The sequence below is a fragment of the Pteropus medius genome, unplaced genomic scaffold (genome assembly GCF_902729225.1).
Source record: "Pteropus medius unplaced genomic scaffold, Ma_sr-lr_union100, whole genome shotgun sequence".
Lineage (NCBI taxonomy): Eukaryota > Metazoa > Chordata > Mammalia > Chiroptera > Pteropodidae > Pteropus > Pteropus medius.
Window position 1 is genome coordinate 18,644,064 of NW_024354502.1, and position 20,577 is coordinate 18,664,640.

The 20,577-nt window shown below is 34.2% G+C and overlaps 1 protein-coding gene across 19 annotated transcripts in view; it reads right to left on the reverse strand.

Annotated features, from left to right (window-relative positions):
* The window catches only part of RIMS2 (regulating synaptic membrane exocytosis 2), a 548,506-nt gene that overhangs the window by 438,101 nt on the left and 89,828 nt on the right, over positions 1-20,577 (reverse strand). For 13 of the 19 annotated variants that reach the window (XM_039854030.1, XM_039854006.1, XM_039854017.1 and 10 more), the window contains 2 exons: positions 9,352-9,384; positions 8,868-8,954 (listed from right to left, as the gene is read on the reverse strand). The exons of the other annotated variants lie outside the window; for them this stretch is intronic. In XM_039854030.1, the coding sequence (XP_039709964.1) occupies positions 8,868-8,954; positions 9,352-9,384 (120 nt within the window). The remainder of the gene's footprint in view (positions 1-8,867; positions 8,955-9,351; positions 9,385-20,577) is intronic. 19 annotated transcript variants of the gene reach the window in all.

The window sequence follows — 20,577 nt, forward strand, 5'->3', positions numbered from 1 at the left end:
AAAATTTGTTTCTTAAAGAAAAGTATTTAAGAAATTCAATCCTGAAAAAAAAATAATGATAAATAGGAGAAACATTTTAAGATCATTATAAATATTCTACTTTCAACTTCTTTCTGCTTAACTAAAATAAAGCACCTCTTTGAAAGACAACAGAGAGTAAAACACGTTTATGCACTACTGCCTGGGTAACACCAAGTGCCCATCGTATAAATAAATAATTTTTTAAAACCCTCTGATTACATTATTTACATTTTTTATGGTTTGTTTGAACTTAATTGAATTTAGAGACTGGTGTCAAAAACTGTAAATCTTGAACTATTAAATGATGTAGCAACACAATTGCTACTTATCTTGCTGGCAACTAAGATAGCGAAATAATAACTAATATAAGTAAATATATGAGGATGTACTTTTTAAAAGTTGAATGTAAAAACTGCAAATTCCCTGAATCTATACCAAACCTAATCAATTTAAATCTCTGGAATAGAAACCCAAGAATCTGATTTCTTAAGCTCCCAGATGGTTCTCAGAATTACTAGTATACAGAATCATTTATGATTTGAATCCTGCTTTGTTCTACAGTTTAATCCATGGCTGCTCCTCTTCTAACATTTACACTAGGACAATAACCAGAGTTCTTCAACCATATCATGCTCTTGCATATGCTGTTCTATCAACTACAAAACAATTTACTTTTGTTCGTAGTTGATAGAACAGCATATCAACTACAAGCATTCAAGACCTCGTTCAGTTTTCAACAACCCCATCTGACCCCCACAAAGCAGAGCCAAACATTTACTCCTATGTTGTTCCTCTGGACAATTTATTATAATTATTCTTATGTACATTGTCTGTCTAGGACCATTCATCTTTTGCCTGGCACAGTGTCTTGCACATACTAAGAAGTTAATGTGTGTTTTATTTAAAATTGAGTTGAGATATTTTAAATAAGCAAGAAAAATGCAGTATTTCTATGGTGGAGAAATAATGAAAACTTATTTTTAGACATGTTTCAAATCCTGGTTTCATTACCCATTACCTACATTGAACAACTAGCAAGTTACTTAACCTGAGTACCAGTGTCTACATCTGTCAAGCTGGGATTTTAACATAGACTTCATAGAGTTACTATGATGACTGCAATAACATATGAAGGCAACCTAGCTAAATGTTTCTGTTTCTCCATTTTCTCTTCTCATTTACATGTTCTTTATGTCTGGGCTTGGACTTGGCTCTTTTCCTTATAGGAGAAGCAACTGCCCCAAGTTCTACATTACCTATAATACAATTCAAGGTTTTAGTATCTGGTTGGGTATTTTTTTTTTTTTAATCATTAAAGGAACTAAAATTGTATATCTGATTAATCAAATGGAAAACTGTATTTCTATATTATCACTTTTCTTAACTATGATTATTATTCCAAGGTTTAGGTTGATCAGATACTATAAAGATTTTTCCTTTAACAGTCAAATCTGTGAAACTCTTTAACCTTAATATATGACTTGATTATTAACCAAACTGAAGTATTCAAATAAATATCATTTTAATACTGATTGTCATCATAGAATGAATTTAAAGTAGTGCTTTTTACAAGTCCATTAAATGTAGTCACATACTGTTTTTAGAGTGCTTTTCAAACTGCAGAGGGTAACCCAGTACAAGGACATACAATCAGTTTGGCTGGCTAATACAATTTTTTAATGAAACAAAATAGATCAGAGCACTGGAAAAAGTGTAAGTAAGCATTTCATGCGAATCTTGTTTCTATTACACACATACACATCATCATATGTAGGTATGTGAATACTGGATTATAATGCAAAATATATTTCTTTTTATGGATGGAAGTTAAAATTTTTTTAAGTATGAAAGCTACTGCTTTACTAATCAGCTGAAAGGATTAGTGTCCTTTTATGATAAAATGATAGATGGTCATACCAAATAAACTTCTAAATAGCTCCCTAAATGACTATTGCAACTCTGATGTTTGTTCTAAAATACAAATCAGATGATATCATCTTATGTGCTGTTCCTCTGCCTGAAATGCCTTCTCTCCCTTTTTCAGCCAGATGCAGAGGCACCAAAACATCAAGCAGTAGAGAATGCTCGACAAACAGTACCTATAGCATTACCATATAAATTAATGGGAAACTAGAGACATAGAGACCTTGACACAGTAACTAGATTTAATATTTTAAAATATTTTAAAAGAGCTGAAGAACTTCACTTTCACAAATAACTACAAAATTCTCTTCCAAAGTAATAGGAAAAAAAATAATGACATCAGAATATATATAGTAGCACTATTCATAATAGTCAAATATTGGAAACAACCTCAATATACAGCAATAACAAAATAGATAAATAAATTGTAGTATATTCAGATACTAGAGTACCACAAAATCATGAGAATGAATGAACTACAACTACATGCAATCATGTGGATGAATCTCACAAACATCATGTTGAACAAAATAATACAGACCCAGTAGAATGCATACTATATGGTTCCATTAATATAAAGTCTAAATATAAATAGGTAAAAATAATCTGTGGTGCTAGAAAGAGGTCAGGATAAAAGTCACCCTCTGGGGTAGAATGTAGTCCTCCCTGGAAGTAGGAATGAGGAAGAGATCCTAGAGGGCTGGTAATGTTCTGCTTCATGTTCTTGGTAATGGTTTCCAGATAAGTTCACTGTCTAGCAATTCAATGAGCTATAGATTTTCAATTTGTTATGTTTTAATAAAAATCTTTACTTGGCAATAAGCACTTTGCTACTTTTAGCAATTTTTCTAAATTCATTCTGAACGAGCAATCTATCATTCACATTAAATTCACAATAAATTTTTATTTATTTATCCTCCTTTGAGACAAAAGGAATTTAAGGTGGTTCTAAAGTACATGACAGATGCAGTCAATTTTATATTATTCGGATTGAAAAATATCTATGTTGGACCTGGAAACACACCTATGCGCAGGAACTGCCATCACCATTTCTTAACTCATCAACTGCATTGACCTGTGAAGCACCAATAAGAAGCACAGAGCTTACACGAAAACATCTTTGTCCATATCACGCTCAATTTAAAAAAAAGAGGAATTTTTAAAGTAAAATTAAATTAACAATATTCTCAAGGATCCTTCAATTTCCATTGTCATTAGCCTTCAAAACAATAAAACAGACCCTTTTGAGTTAATAATAGGCTGCACATACATTTAGAAATTTCACCTCTGATCCTAGGCTCAGTTCTACTGCAAGTTAACATGATTAAGTACAGCAAAGGAATCATGTTATACACTAGGTCTTATCAATATGTACAAGCAGTGTTTCCAAAACTCTCTATGACCAGAAACCTAGAGATTTAGTCTGGAAGAGGTAGGAGAGAAAAACTGCCCCAGAGTCTTAATGGAAAAGACCGTAATAAGTCATGTTAACAATTAACACTTCAGCGAAAGCCTCAAAATGTTGATTCTAAAAAGACACAAACAATTTTCCCTGGACTGTTGGAAATCTGCTTTATCAGAAGACTGAATAGGAGAGTATTAAGAATCCTTCAAAGCAAATGATCTTTGGAGAAAAACAGCTAACCAATGACTCTTGGATCAAGCAGATGACAAACCAATTAGGCAGCTTCCACTCAAGAACAGAAGAATGATTTCTAATATCTCTGCTCTTCCTTTTTAAAATCACTGTTTACTATCCACCTTATTTTTATTACACTTTGGCATCTCTGATGATTAACTAAAGGTTTCTCAGTATGCTTTCACATATTTTCAGTTATCATATTTTTAATCTACTACAGTCTTTCACTGTCACCAAAAACAATGCAAAAGCCTTCCTGTAATCCCCATGACAAAGTTTAATAGGTGTTCTCTGAAACTCTACATACAAATTTCTTCCTTCCAGAGGACACTTCTATATTTGAATTTTCTTTATATTATTAACTCTAATCTTCAGTCTTGTGAAAATTAGACCCTGATCCCATGTCATTACAGCAGTTTCAGTAGAAACAACAGGACCAGGAGTAGAGATTAATATTGGAGTCATACTTGCTATAGTAGTATTCTTTTGGCAAATCTTTATCATTCAGCATCCTGAAATTTCCATCTCATTGCAATAAATGAGAATCAAATGTAAAATAATTGTAATAAATGTTATGACTACTCATTATATAGAGTTGCCTCTCTTCATGAGAAATGGAAAGACTTTCTAGATGTCTTTGTGGTTAGTTAAGAGCCTTGTGACATGTTTTGGGCAATGAGCTGTAAGCAAAAGTGGTCTATGGCACTTCCTGTATTACAGAGTTAAGAGTATGTGTGATAATGTCCATTCTCTCTCTTCCTCTGATGCAGCAAACCTGATAGCTATGTGTTCCAGCTGGCTTATTGACAAGATGAGAGCAGGCTGGCTCCCTGGGCTGCCACTTGAAAGAGAAGCATTCTATAACTTATAAATAAGTCTCAGTCATTTAGTGGGCTGTGCTGTTAGGCTATTACCTTCACAAATGCTTCTCAGCTTTTTTTCTCCTTTTGATGAGACAGGAAGGCTAACGGGGACTGAAGTTGGCTATTTCCCTTCTCTCACATTGGTTGGTTAGGCTCTAATAAATTAGTTTCCCTTTAGAACGAAAAGCTCTGGGAATATTTCAAAATGGTTACTTTCCTCCTCTTCCTGCTGGAAATACGAGAGAATTTTCCCCTGATCCTCATTTTGGGAACCTGGTGAGGTTCCTAAAAGTAACACTCACAAAACTGGAGGTTCCCCTACTGGAGAACCTCCCAGGAATTTTTAACTCCGAAGTTAGGCCACACTCAACCTTCAGTAGTTCATCAATTATAGTTTAAATTTTCCTACCAGACCCTAGCCCTAGTGGTTTCTGTTCCCAGTAAGCTGTAATTCTCTTTATTCACCTCTATCTCCAGTAGTTGAGGCATTGATTTGCCCTGTGACCTCAATTTTCTGATAGATCTAAGAAAATTAAAGAAGAGTTGTTAATAATTAGTTTGTTCAAATTTTTTCCTGTTGTGAAGATGGGAGTGACAACTTCCATACTCTACATGTCAAAGAGAAAACCCTAAGTCCTCACAATATTGTTGTTAATTGCTTATCAGTATGTCTTTTTCCCACCTGAATTGTGAAATATTTGATAGTAGGTACCATAGTCTTTTTATCTCTGGATTCCTAGTACCCTGCACAGTGTGAGAATTCTTCAGGGCTCTGTCATGGACCTTCTTATCTGCTCTTTATCCCTCCCTCTCTCCTTCCTTCCCTCCCTCCCTCCCTCTCTCTCTCTGTCTCTCTGTCTCTCTGTCTCTCTCTGTCTCTCTGTCTCTGTCTCTGTCTCTCTCTCTCTGATCTGATGTACCACACTGACAACTCCAAAAGTTACATCTCCCAGCAATCTATATCTCTCCTTCAAAGTTGGCTTATTTATAGACATTTTAAACTTAAACGTTTAAAACTTAAGTTTTAGTTTCTACTCTTAACCTGTTCACCCTTTCCCCTTCTTAATCATAAATAATGCCATCGCCACCCAATTGGCTCTTCCAAACAGGAATCTTGCAGCTATTTTTGGTTCTTTTCTCTATCTTACTAACTTCCTTCAAACCTACTCCACTAACAAATCGTATCATTTTGACTTCCACATATAATCCCATTATAATTCTCTCCATCTTCACTGTAATTAACTTGGTCCATGTCATCATGACCTCTAGCAGAGATCTTCACAAAAGCCTCCTCATTGCTCTCTCCACCTCTACTCTCACTCACTCATAGAGCAGCCAGATTGATCTGTTACACAAATTAAATCATATCACTCCCAAGTTTAAAAGTTTTCAATATCTTTCCTTTATACTAATACTCAGCTCCATACTCTGTATCATTATATATAAAAACACTACTCTATCTGAGTCCTATTTCTGGAGCCTCATCTCCTGCCACATTTCCTCTTGTCCACTATATCACAGCTACATTGATTGGTCTTCTTCGTATCTCTCAAGTCCTTTGCTACCTAAAGACTTTCACATATGACGTTCCCTAGGTTTAAAACTCTTCTCCTTAGCATTTTTTCCTATTAAAAGATCACATAATCAAAGATTACTATATTAAATGGTCATCTGATTCCAATAATTCAAATTTTAGATTTTCCAAGTATTTAAAAGTATATTTATTATTTATCAAATCACAATGAGTGAAACTGTTATTGCATGAAAATTAAAAACTAATCCAATTGACTAGTTTGTATTTTAAATTTTTCTTTCTTACCTTTGACATTATGGTAGTTATTGGGGATACAATAACTGTTAAAATAACAGTTGCATTACAAAATATTTATCATTTTTTCCAAGTATGCCCATCCTTAATTATCCAGGAATATGTTTTACACTTTACATATAACTTATATTATATTGCCTTTATAGACAACTTTCCCTCATTTTGATGGTGATGCAAAAAAATAGTAATAGAAAAAAGATAATACTATTTAATTTCTATATTAATTTCTGCAAGGGTTAAATGAACTGACAATTGAAACAAATAGCTCAATTTTCTATGCCTCCAAATGTATGGAAAGTCAAAGTTAGATACATTGTTCTTCTTATACCTACAATTTCACAAGAATTATCCAAATTATATTAAAATGAAATTCCTCAGAAAATATTAGATTTTTAATACTATCTGATAGAATACTTTGTTATTCTACTATAAAAATGATTATACAGAATACAAAAAAATGTAAGTTCTTTTCAACATTTATAAATTAAAATGAATACATGAAATTTAGCTCTCAGAAACAGTTTAATGGATGAATAAACAGAAAGTAAGCAAAGAAGTTATTCCACTCAAATGGTAGTCAAAGAGAGAAACAAGTAAGGTGACTCAGAAAGAAGTCTTAGAACTCTGATTGAAGAGAAGATGAATTAAAAGAGAAGATTCAGAAGTAATCCTGGTCTGTGGATCAGAAAGTTAAAAGGAAAGCTCTTACCAGAAATTTTCAGCGTAACAAGAAGATAAAGAAGGTAACTACTGAGAGAATATATTAATTCTGAATTCTTAATTCTGTATATATTACAGAGCAGCAAGAATGAATGAATTGTCCAAGAAACTTTAATGAAAATACCTATTAATGAAGAATTAATTTTTAGAACATCTGAAAGTGCTAGTCTTTCCTCTTACCATCTTCCTATATAAAAATCAAAGCAAATTGAATTGTATTTATTATTGAAGTAAAGCTATTTCTTTTGTATTTTGCCTCAATCTTTGTCTATGCCAATCAAATATCACTATTTCAATAATTAGAGATCACTTTTAAAGTTACTAACAAAATACCTATTTTATTTAATGCCCAACATAATCTACTAAATAATAAGACTTAATCTTGATTATTCTCTAAAACTCGCAAACAAGAAACAAAATTGAAGTAATTTAAAATTGAGGCAAAGTTTTATCTAATTATATTTTGCTATTGATTTTACTATTCTAAGTTTCAGTGCCTTAGGAAAAAAACAGCAAAACACTGATACCGTGTGTCATTTTTATATAATTTTTGCTAATTAGAGATTATTAAATTTATTTCTATTCCTTGTGACGCAGTATTACTATATCATAAAAGTATAAAACATCTGAATCAATTGTAAAGAAATAACTGAGTTCTTATTATAGATTAGCCTCTCTGCGATGCCAAAGATAAAAAGAATACAAGACAAACAAAGGCCTTGACTTCAACTACCTTAAGTATAACAACAGTTCCAATTTTAGAACTACATATTAACTATTAGGAGTGGTATATCAGAACATATTTCACTTCATTTGAAACTGAAACAGACAAAATTTTAAATAAAATGCATTTAAGGTAACAAAAAAAAATGGATAAGGAGACTACCCTCATCTATAAGACAAAAAATACATTTATCTCCCAGTTTGTATTTAAAGGCAAAACTGATGCTTTTCTAAATATTTCATCTTAGGGCTCCTAAAAGTCATTCTCGTTCTCTCCTAGAGGTCATGTTGCTTTTCAATCTGCCCATTCCTACAACTAAAGCATCTTCTCCACAGACATAGCTCCTACTTAAAAAAAAGCACAGAGGCAAGATGGTAAGAGCATTTCTGAGTAAGATAGTTTTCATGAAGAGACTGGAATTTAAACACATGCAGTCTTTCTCACATTCTCAGAGTTACTTTCACTTCACAACATAAATAATATTGTTTACTTAAATTAAAAAGATATAAGTGTGAACAACTTATTAAAGAATGTTTTTTAATCTGCTAACAACTGAAATAAATGGAATGGACCTTTTTTTTAATGTTTCAGGTCAATGTGAGAATAAATTTTTGCATTTCCTAAATTATGGTTCATAACCTAATGAAATGTTCAGTGAAAACAGGATTCAGTAGTCAAATAAGATTAGTAAATGTATGTTCTAACACCTTGGAGCATGTTTAGACAGTCAGAACTATTACAATAAAGAAACCTGCTTAACCTTTCTTAAAGAACCTTTCCAAATTACTTAATCACAGATTGAATTTGGGGATTAATACCTCTTAATGTCCTCTGGAATTATTTTTGAAAGAAATATACTTTGGAATATATTTCATTATTGGAGAAAGATATTTTACTGGATAAATACAGTTTACGTTATTTATACTAAAATTGGGGGAAGAATTACTTCTTTGTTTTTATTACCCTATAAATTATCCTTGTTTTCGTTTTAGATTTCCAGGGCATAATTAAAGTGAAAGTATAAAACTCATAACCTAACAATTTTAATTTCTGAGGAATAATATTTCAAGGGCAGTATTTTAATACATACTCATCAGTATGTTATACTATCAGAGATAATATTTAGTCTATACAGATCAGCTTACTTACGTCTGGGGCTCCTTTTCATTTTGTTGTTTTTGCTGGGGCTGAAGAACGTTATTTACCAGTTCAGTGATCCCACTAAAGGGAAACCACCTGTTTAAATAAGCAAATAATGTGACTGAATAACCAAATGAATAACAACGTAGGTCAAATGTTTTCATATTCATAATAATAGAAATACACAGGCACAAAAGCTACAGCCAATGGAAATGTGAGCTCCAATTATCATCCAGGCAGTCAGAGGTAGGGAAATTAAGTTTGAACACTTAACCAGTCCACAAGCAGGCAGCAATAACTACATCCAGTCAGTATGTGGATGAAGTAAGAAACTGCAAGCAGCTCTCCTACAAGCCAGAGAGTCAGAAAGCAGAAGACACACTAGCTGCAGCCTATCCAGTATTAGTATAAGCTAATACCATCCAAGGTGCAGAAAGCAGAATATGGCAAAAGTACAGAAGTCAAGCCTACTGCACTCAATACATTTACTTACTGTGTCGGTTGTGGTTTGTGTTCTTCTTTGATCCTAAAAAGATAAGTTTGCACAACTGAGTGCACTGTACTACGAAGAAATTTCTATCTACATATCTGTGGTCATATAAAAATGAAAAGTGAGGTTTGTTACATAAAAAAGCTTAGTGCTTTGCTACATACTGGAATTATACATTTAATTCATTTGACACAAAAAAGGGAAGTTGAATCATTTGTTCTTAATAGAGGACTGATATTAAAACTCTACTACTGTTCTAATGATTTCATGATTTAGTCCTCAAGTTTTCTATATGTTTTTATTGATATTAATATTGATACTTTTAAATAATTATTTTAAAGTACCATATTAAACACATTTGGTTTACTGAAGATAAACAGATTTCCTCTTTATTTTTTAAATTTCTTCATTAACATAAATTGAAGTAAAGGTATAATATTTTAAATAAAATATAAGGTTTTATAAATGTATTTTAAAAGACATACAAATGATTTTATTTACTGTTTAAAGGAGTAATTAAAGGAATTAGGGGAAGGGAGGTTATGTATCCACTCTATCTAAAAATGGCTACTGAAATAACTATGTATATTAAATTTAAAATATTCATAAGCTTACGTAAATTATTCATATAACAGATGAAAAATGCATTTAAACTATAATCAACTCAGTGCTTCACTGAAATAGCACTGGATATTTAAAAGGTAAGAGAAAGATCATACACAAGAGTAATGATGCCTCTGAACTTTGGCTTCCCACAGTTTGCCTAGGATTGATCCTATGAGGTAAATCCATGATGATTTGATCAGTTTTCACTTTCCCAAAGAATGACTAAGAATTGGTAACTAAAACTGGTCACCAAAATTTAGGACCTTCATTAGGAAATTATATTAATGCTATAAATTAAATTCTTTTTTAAAAAAATTGATTTTCTTTTCCAGAATATTCTTATTTTTATGATATAAGTAATAAATGAAAAAGTATACCCTTATACATCTTTGTTTCCCAATGAATAAATATAACTGATAATTATATATCTCTATGTTAACCAAAAAAATTCTGTGTTCTCTGCATAAACTTCAAAAAGTACAATAGTTTTAGCCTAGAGCTAAAACCACATCATTTAGTATATAAAAAATTATATAATGGATTAGTAATAAAAAATTATGTTTAACACCAAATATCACATTAACAAACATAAGCAAACTATAGTGACATTGGATTTTATCTAGAAAACTTATCATTGTATTTCTTTAATAATAAGACAAAAATCTCTTAACATTTTAGAACAAAAGGGGTCCCATACAGATAATGACAAAGAAAGATTACCATACCAACTCACCAAAATGGAGAACAATTCAAGATTACCCTTTGCCAAATAATAAGGATTTTCTAAAAGGAATCATCTTGTTCTCAGTGACAAAAGTTTTTACCATAAATTAATATTAATCTACAAATCAGTTTCCAATTTCAAATCTTTACTTGAAAAAATAAACATAAAAATTCTAATTACCAATTCAGGAATAATTTCTGGGTTTTGCAAAAAATCTATATATAAAATATACAAACATTTGCATCAGCTTCCCAATTAAAATATGTATCATAATATGGCAATATACATATTTATCTTGTCTTTAAATGAATCACAAGTATAAGATTATTCTCCTTTCCAATATTTTAGATAAAAATCAAACCTCAAAGTATCCAACCATAATTAAAATTCATGTTGAGACAATAACTTAAGAACTGATAATATGAAAAGTTATATACTTCTTTGACAATACAGTAACATTACTGACAATGAACTCCTACATTCCTGCACTCAAAAAGTGTATGAGAGCGGTCCAGTTTCAATCTGATACATAAAAAGCATGGAAACCATTACTCCCATCCTTACAAGAAAAAAAGCTGAACAAACTGAAAATCAACAACCTTTCTTAAAGCCATGAAGAATTTAGGTCACAGAGCAAACTGCAGCCCCTAAAACTAGAGAAATAAGCAAACAGATATAGAGCATCACAGTGTACCAAGAGTACAGGCCCAGGAACAGAAGCCCACACCTGGAGCCAGTATCTGTAGGAATACTTTTAACTATAATTGAGCAATTGCTGAAGCTTTAGTGTGGATTAAGAGGTTAAAATTCCAGGAGTTCAGTCACACCTCCATAAATTTTACCTCCAGGAGCCCTATCAGTTGCTCACTGAAATCAGAAAAAAATCTCCCCCTGTACCTAGCAGAAGGAGGGGAAAGTAACCATTCTGAAGCACTCCCAGAGCTCTGTACTCCCCTAACAATATAGCGTCAAGGGAAAATATTTTACCAGAGCCTAACCAACTGGGGATTTACTGAAACCAAACAAGACTGAGGACTGTAAATACCCAATTATATACCCCTCTAGCCTTTGTTATGGAAGAAGGAAAATATCAAACTACAGGCCCCTCTAGCCTTCTACATGAACGGAAGGGAAACACCCAACTCCGGCTCACCAAAAGACTGAGATCTAATTATAAGACTATTGAATGCTTCTCTTATATAAACACCTTACCACCAAATCAGTAGAATTTCCAAATAATAACAGGGGATCACAACTAAAAGAACTGCAAACTTTAGACACTATTTAGTAAGGAGTCTCTAGGGAAACACAAAACTGAATGACAAAAATAAAGACAACAGAAGAGAATATTCTGGAAAACTGAGTAGAAAGCAACAGAATTCAGTCTCCCCACCTAGACAGCAATGGCAGAATCTGTCTGACAAAACTATTCTGGAAATCTGGAATCTACTAAGGCTTTCAACTTCAGGAGAAGGCTTGAATTATACATTGCAGTTAATTTCAGTCAATTTGAGCTTTTAGCATGCTAGCAGCTACCCATTCCCAATCCCATGGCAGGTAGTTGTACACGTGTTCCTGGAGCAACCTGATACATCTTAAAGGTTCCAGGGTGAGTAAAAAGGATCCTGTCCTCCAACAGAAAACAACAAAACTGGATGAAGGAGGAGAATATATATTTCCCAAGTTATCACAATATTAGATTCAAATGTCCAGTTTTCAACAAGAAAAAAAAATCACTAGGCATACAGAGAAACAGGAAAGTATGACCCACTCAAAGGAAAAAAAAAGGATCAACAAAAGCCGTCCCTAAAAAAAACCTGATGGCAGACCTATTAGATAAAGACTAAAACAACCATCTTAAACATGCTCAAAGAACTAAAGGAAGATGTGGAGAAAGTCAAGAAAACAATATATGAACAAAATGGAAATATCGATAAAGAGATAGAAAACCTAAAAAGAAACCAAAAAGAAATTTTGGAGCTGAAAGTACAATAATTGACATTAAAAAATCTCTAAAGGGATTCAAAAGCAGATTTGAGAAGGAAGAAGAAAACAGCAAATGTAAAGATAGAACAAGGAAAATTACTGAATCTGAGGAACAGAAAAAAAAAAAGATTGAAGGAAAGTGACAGAGCCAAAGGGACCTATGGGAACATCAAGTGGACCAACATAGGCTTGATGTGGGAATTCCAGAAGAAGAGAGAGCTAGAAAGAGAAGGTAGAGGGAAAATTTCAAAAAATAATGGCTGAAAACTTCCCAAACTTGATTTAAAAATAAATATAAACATTCAAAAAGATCAACGAACTCCAAGATGAAATCACTGACACCAAGACATAATAAACCAATTAAATCTAACAAACATGCAGAATCCTCTATCCAATAAGAACAGAATAAACATTTTTCTCAAGTTCACATAGGACATTTTCCAGTACTGACAATATGTTATGGCACAAATTAAGTCTCCATAGATTTTTTAAACATAGAAATCATATAAAGTATTTTTTCTGACCACAAGATGAAGTGAAAAATCGATTAACAGAAAGAAAACCAGATAAGTCACAAATTTGTAGAAATTAAATAGCACATTCTTTAAAAAAAAACAATGGATCAAAGAAGAAAATACCAGGGAAATTAGAAAATACTCAGAAACAAGTGAAAAAAAACAATCTGCCATAACTTATGGGATTTAGCCAAAGAACTGCCGAGCAAGAAATTTATAGCTATAAACACATCGAAAAACAAAGAAGGTTTAAAATCAATAACCTACCTTCACAACATAAGAAACTAGGGTGAAAAAAAAATTAACCCCAAGCCACCAGAAGAAAGAAAATAATAAAGATGAGAAGTAAATGAAATTGAGAACAGAAAACAATAGAAAAAATTAATAAAACTAAAAGCTGGTTCCTTGAAAAGATCTACTGAATTCACAAACATTTAGTTAGATGGGCTAAAAAAAAAAAAGAGAAGACTTAAATGACTAAAATCATAAATCAAAGTGGGGACTTTACTATTATTCCACAGAAATAAAAACGAATGTGAGAGTGCTATGAACAATTGTATGCCAACAAGTTGGACAACCTAGATTAAATGGACAAATTCCCAGAAACACAAAACCCTCCAGGAAATCACAAAGTAATAGAAAATCTCATTAGACCTATAACTAGTTAAGAACATTGAATTACTAATCAAAAATCTCTATTAAAGAAAAACCTAGACCCAGCACCTTCACTGGTAAATTCTACCAAACATTTAAAGGTGAATTAATACTAATCCTTTTCAACTTTCCCAAAAATTCAAGAGGAAAGAACACTTCTTTATGCATTTTTTGAGGTCGCCATTACCATAATACCAAAGACAGACAAAGACTCAAGAAAACTACAGATAAATATTCAAATACTATCTAAAGTGATCTACGGATTCAATTCAACTCATCAAAACCCATGTTTTATGCAGAAATACAAAAATCCATTCTAAATTCATATGGAATCTCCCCCAAACAGCCAATGTAATCTTAAAGAGGAAGAATAAAGCCAGATTCCAAACTTACTACAAAGCTACAGTAATCAGTGTGGTACTGGCATAAAGACAGATACAGATCACTGGACTAGAATAGAGCCCAGAAATAAACCCGCACATATAAAGTCAAATGTTTTTTGACAAAGGTTGCAAGACCATTACATGGGGAAAAGATAGTCTTTTCAACAAATGAGAAAACTGGATATCCACATGCAAAAAATTAAGTTGGACCCTTACTTAACACTGGATGCAAAAATTAAATCAATCAGAGGTGTAAATGTTAAGACCTAAAACTATAAAATTTGTAGAAGATAATATAAGACAAAAGCTGCAAAACCTTGGATTTGGCGATGATATCTTGGATATAACATCAGAAGCAAAGGCTATAAAAGAGAAAAAATAGACAAAGTGGACTTCGTAAAAGTTTTTAAATTTTGTTCATCAAAAGACAATATCAATGGAGTAAAACAGCAAGCCACGGAGTGGGTGAAAATGTTCACAAATCATTTTTATCTAATTAGCAATGACTCCATAAAGAACTCCTATAACTAAACAAAAACAACAATAACAACAACAAAAAAAACAATTCAAAGGAAGACATACAAACGGCCAAGAAGCACATGAAAACATGTTCAACCTCACTAATCATTAGGGAAATGACTGCGGTTGCAGTTTTACAACATTAAAAACATTCTTGATATAGATGGTAGTAATGGTAGCACATTATAAGTGTATTTAATATCACTGATCTGTACACTTAAAAGTGGCTAAGATGGTACATTTTATGTTTCTGTATTCCACTATAATTTTTTAAATTAGAAAAAAATATATATATAAGGGTAATAGAAGAAATTCTAGCCTCTGATACCACAGCTACACCACATAGTAAAAACAGCCTAATTCCTAGCCAGATAAATATAAAACCTGACACAAAAGTGCCATCTATATACTTTTCTTTTACCTCATAAACCTTGTATATATTTCAACAAAAAATACAACGTATTCTAAAAGGCAAGAAAAAACACAGTGGAATAAACAAAGCACACATCAGAACCAGTTTCAAATATGGCAGAGATTTTAGAGTCATCTGATTAACAAATGTAACTAGAGTTAATATGTTTAGGGTTCTAATGGGAAAAGTGGATTACATGCAAGAACAGATGAGTAGTATGAGCAGAGAGATGGAAAGTTTAAGAAAGAATGAAAGGAAAAGCTAAGAATAATTAACACTGTAATGGAAATGAAGAATGACCATCAGTAGACTGCATTCAGCCAAGGAAATAATTAGTGACCTTGAAGATATGTCAATAAAAACTCTCAAAACGAAAAGATGAAGAGAGGAAAGAAAGAAAAAGATGGAACAGAATGTCCAAGAACTGTGGGACAGTTACAAAAGGTATAACATACATGTAATGGGAATAAGAGAATGAAAAGAGAGGAAGAAACAGAAGAACTATTTGAAGTAATAATGACTGAAAATTTTCCAAAATTAAGAAAGACATAAAACTATCACTCCTAGAAGCACAAGGAACACCAAGAAGGATTAACATTAAATAATAATAATAATAATACAACTAGGCAAATACTATGTAAACTGCAGAAAACAAAAGACAAAAAAAATTTTTTTGAAAGAAGCCAGAATGAAAACAAATACCTTACCTACAGAGAAACAAATACCTTATTGGACTTCTCAGAGACCGTGCAAACAAGAAGAAAGCAGAGTAAAATATTTAAAGTGTTGAAAGAAAAAAAACCACCAACCTAGAATTCTGTATCCAGTGAAATTATTCTTCAAAAGTAAAAAGGAAATACATACTTTCTCAGAAAAACAAAACTTGAGGGAATTTGTCATCCACAGATATGTCTTGTAAGGAATGTTAAAAAGGGGTAAGAAAATTATAAAAGTTGGATACATATCTGCATAAAATAAGAAAAGCATTAGAGAAAGAATAAATGAGAGTAAAATCTTTCATTTTTCTTATTCTTAATTGATCTAACAGATAAGTTTATTCAAAATAATAGTAACACTGTATTTGGTGATTATAGCTTATGGATAAGTAAAATGAATGACTAATTTTTAAGGAATAGGAGGGAGGAATTGGGAATACTCTGTTATAAGTTATTTGTACTATCTCTAAAATGGCTCGGTATTATCTGAAAGCAGACTTTGATTACTTGTAAATGTACCTTGCAAACTCTTCAACAACCATTATAAAACATTTTAAACATTTTTAAAGGAAGTATAATTCGAATGCTACGAGAGATGAGAATATGGAATCAAATCATATAAAATGCTGAATTTAAACCAGAGAAGGGAGAGAAATTGTAGAGGACAAAATTTAAAAATAAATAAAAGGAAAAGGCAATGAATAGAATAGTTACAAATATGGTAGCTGTTAATCCAATTATATTAATAATCACTTTAAATGTGAATGATCTAAGTATACAAATTAAAAGATAGATACTGTCGAAGTAAAAAATAAGAGCCGACAATGTGTTGCCTATAAAAAACCCACCTTAAATATAAAGACATAGATAAATTAAAAGTGAAGGGATGGAGAAAGACATACTGTTAACACTAGTAAAGAGAAAGCTGGAGTACCCACATTAACTTCAGAAATCAACTTCATAACAAGAAAAATTATCAAAGATAAAGAGTGGCATTCCATAATGATGAAGGGGTGAATTGTCCAAGAACATAGAATAATCCTTAATGTGTCTAACAACTGAATGTCAAAATAAAAGAGGCAAAAACTGATAACCAGCCACAAGGAATAGACGAATCCACTGTTACAGTTAAAGGCTTCACACCTCAATCAGTAAATAACATATCCAGCAAGCAGAAAATCAGTAAGGATATAGTTGAACTAAACTGCATCATCAATAAAATGGATCTAATTGACATACTATAACACTTCAGCTAATAACAGCAGAATATACATTATTCTCAAGCTCACATGGAACATTCACCAATATAGACCACATTCCAGACCATAACACACTCTTTAACAAGTTTAAAAAAATACAAATCATACAGAGTATGTTCTGAGTTCCCAGTGAAATTAAACTAGAAATCAATAACCAAACTGCAGTTCCAAAACTATTGAGAGATTAAACAACATGCTTCTAAATAACACACAGATCAAAGAAATCTCAAGAGACATTTTAAATATTTTAAATGAATTGGAAATGAAAAATAACCTATCAAAATGTCTGAGATGCAGCTAAATCAGCGAAATCTGCAGCACCTGACCCCTCCCAGTACCTGTGAGGCCCAAGCCACTGTGACACGCTAGTCAGAGCTGAGCCCCAACTGAGCAGAGGGTTTGCATTCTTCTGATCCCTGCCCCCTACATGAAGAAATGAATGGTGAATTGGCCCCAGGTAAAGCACAGTATATTTTCCAAGTATGGCAAAGTTATAAAGGTTACTAGAGGGAAAGATAAAGATACCAGGAAGGATAAAGGGGTTGCATTTATTTTATTTTTGGATAAGGACTCTGCATAAAACTTTACCAGAGCAATAAACAACAGTTATTTGGTAGAGTGATAGAAGCCAAGCATGGCTATTGGCAATGTTAGAGCAGCTGAGTTTATCTGAAGACAAAACTGCTTTGATAAATCTGAGCGTTATGAATGTGGAGAAAGTGGACACTTAAGTTATACCTGTCCTAAAAATATGCTTGGAGAACATAAACCTCCAAAGAACAAAGAGAAAAAGAAAAAAGAATACCTGAACCAGAAGAAAAAAACTGAAGTAGAAGAAAGTGAAGATGAAGGAAGGGGAAGATCCTGCTCTTGACAGCCTCAGCCATAGCTCTCCAGCAAGCTAAAAGTAAAGAACAAAAAAAAAAAATAGAAACCCAGCCAGGGGCTCCCACAACTTCAGATGATTCAAGATGCCCAAGGGTTCAAAAACAGCATATATTTCAATGATGAAGAAGAACTTAATGATTAAAATTATATTTATTATGTAAATATCATTAGTTATTTTTTTAATCTTGGAGTACCAAGTTTAGTTCGGACTAAAGATTACTTTTAGAATTTGAGCATAAGAGAGCTTGTGCTTTGGTGCTGTTAAGTCCCATGAGCTCCGCTGGCAATAAATTCTCCTTCCTCTACCAAAGCTGTCTGAGCGTCCAATTTCCTCCGGTGGGTGTCGCTTCCTGCAACAGATTTCTGGTGTGTTGGCCGGGAAGCGTGGAGGAACGGTGCCCACATTTGGCAGAATTTGGGTACCTCACTGGGGAAACCTCTACCGGCCCTGTAGACACGCTGGCTGAACGCACACCAGGGATTACCCCGTGTGGACACCTCACAGGACAGAAGGGGAAACCCCATCTGCCAGTCACTGCAAGGATCAGACAACAGAGGAACAAGAAAGCTAGGATGTGTCAGGGACACGGTAAGGAAAAACAAGGCACAGGGTAGCTAGCTCAGGCCCTGCCCCATAAGGCAGAAGGGGAGACGGATCATCTCCCGAGGTCACCTGAGCACTCTACATTTGTTAGGGGAAACTGTGACCTCACAGGTACATAGGGCGGAGAGTGGAATGCGTTTGGTTAACACTGGGCAAAAGGAAGGCCCAATCCCTGTCCAGAGAGTAACCAAGTGTCCTCCATGGGTTAAGAGGAGCTACTGCTTAGTCTCCACAGGACAGGTGGGAGGTTGTATGAAAGAGAGTGAGTGCTGAGTGACTGAGACATGGCCTACCCGCGAAGCAAGAGTTGAGCCCCTATCCGCGGTTCTGTGACAAACCTCATAAGGCTTAGGATGATGTCACTGGATCTCCGTGAGGAGTCTACGCCAGTGATCCAGGTCAGGGGTTTATACCAATCCACCAATTGCCAAGAGGAGCCTGAAAATTCCCCACAGGGGGAGCAAGTGACGTCCCTTCCAAAGTTTCCCCAACCTTATCCCCCAACACTCCATGTGGCGTGATTGTTGCCTGTCGTAGGAGGCATGGGGGGTACACAGAGAAAGCCTACTCCCATAGCCACGATGGTCAAAAACTTCAAGAAAGGGTTATCAGATTATGGAGTTAAACTCACCCCACAGAATCTCCACACCCTTTGTGAGGTAAACTGGCCATCTTTTGGTATTGGATGTTTGGTAGAGGGAGCTCCTAGTCTTCAGTTAGAAGACACAGGTCAGGGTCTTCCTGGGCAGCGAGGAGGGGAGACAAAGTTCAGGGCCTTCCACAAAGAGGGAAGCAAAGGAGGCCCTATTCTAGGAATCTACACAACAGAAGGCCTTTGGGGAAAAAAATCAAACAGGCACTCACTAACACTCCAGAGAGAACTCCCAGACCTGTGCTGCCACCCGCCGTTCTCCTTCCGCCTTTCCAGGCGGCACCAGCACCAGGCCAAGGGCACACGTACTATCCTTTCAGGGTAAGTAACATACTTTCAGATTCAGATAGAGCTGGGATTGTGTTCCCTGATGATCTAGTGTTTAGGATTCAGTGCTCTCACTGCCGCGGCCCAGGTTCGATTCCCAGTTAGGGAGAAATATTCTTTCCTCCTTCCTCACCAGCAGCAGGAGCATTTCCCAGCTTGTATCCCACAGGGAAGGCAGGAACCACAGCCCCACAGCCCAGCTGTCAGTGAAATACAGTGGCAGCGAGGAGCAGCGAGGACCTATAGGCCACCCTCCTACTTCCAAACAAACTAACGATGGGAGGGGGATCAAAAAGTTTGGCCTGTAAATGATTCTCCAGATAGGAGAATAGCATTGCACATCAAGAAACTGGAAAATAGGAAGAAGCCCTCTATGTACAAGCTTCTATGCTTCTTTACCAAGACCCAGACTTATTAGATGACCCAGTGATAAGAGCACCAGGTGGAGATCTCAGGAGTTCTCTTCTCCCCCTTCACTCTCGGACTCTGAAGGGGCCCAGCCCAAGTTCTCTGGGGACTCCATCTATTTCATCACTCCCTGAGGAAACTAGATAAGCACCCCCAGGGAAGTTACAAATACTGATGATGGGGAAATATGAGTATGTGCATTACCTCTGAACTATATTTGTCGGTGTTATATGGAATATGGTTGTTGAGTTAAGAACTCTAATTATGATGGAAAGGAAAATGTGTTTTTGGTAACATAAGGTATAAAGTATGGGTATTTATTTTGAAGGACCCCTTCTAGGATAGGATGATCTCAGTGTCTTTGCAGGCAGACCCGGAAACCCCCTAACCAATTTTCCTGCCTAACTCTTTTCTAAGAGCCATGAACCTCCTTATTATTAACGTTATTATTATTATTATTAGCAGAACACCATTTCTGCTAACAATGGGCCGATGACCCTTATCAATAAATAGCCAGAGGATCTGAGTCACCAGTTTCGGGCAATTGTCAGGATTTGAGGGAGAGGGCTTCCCCAT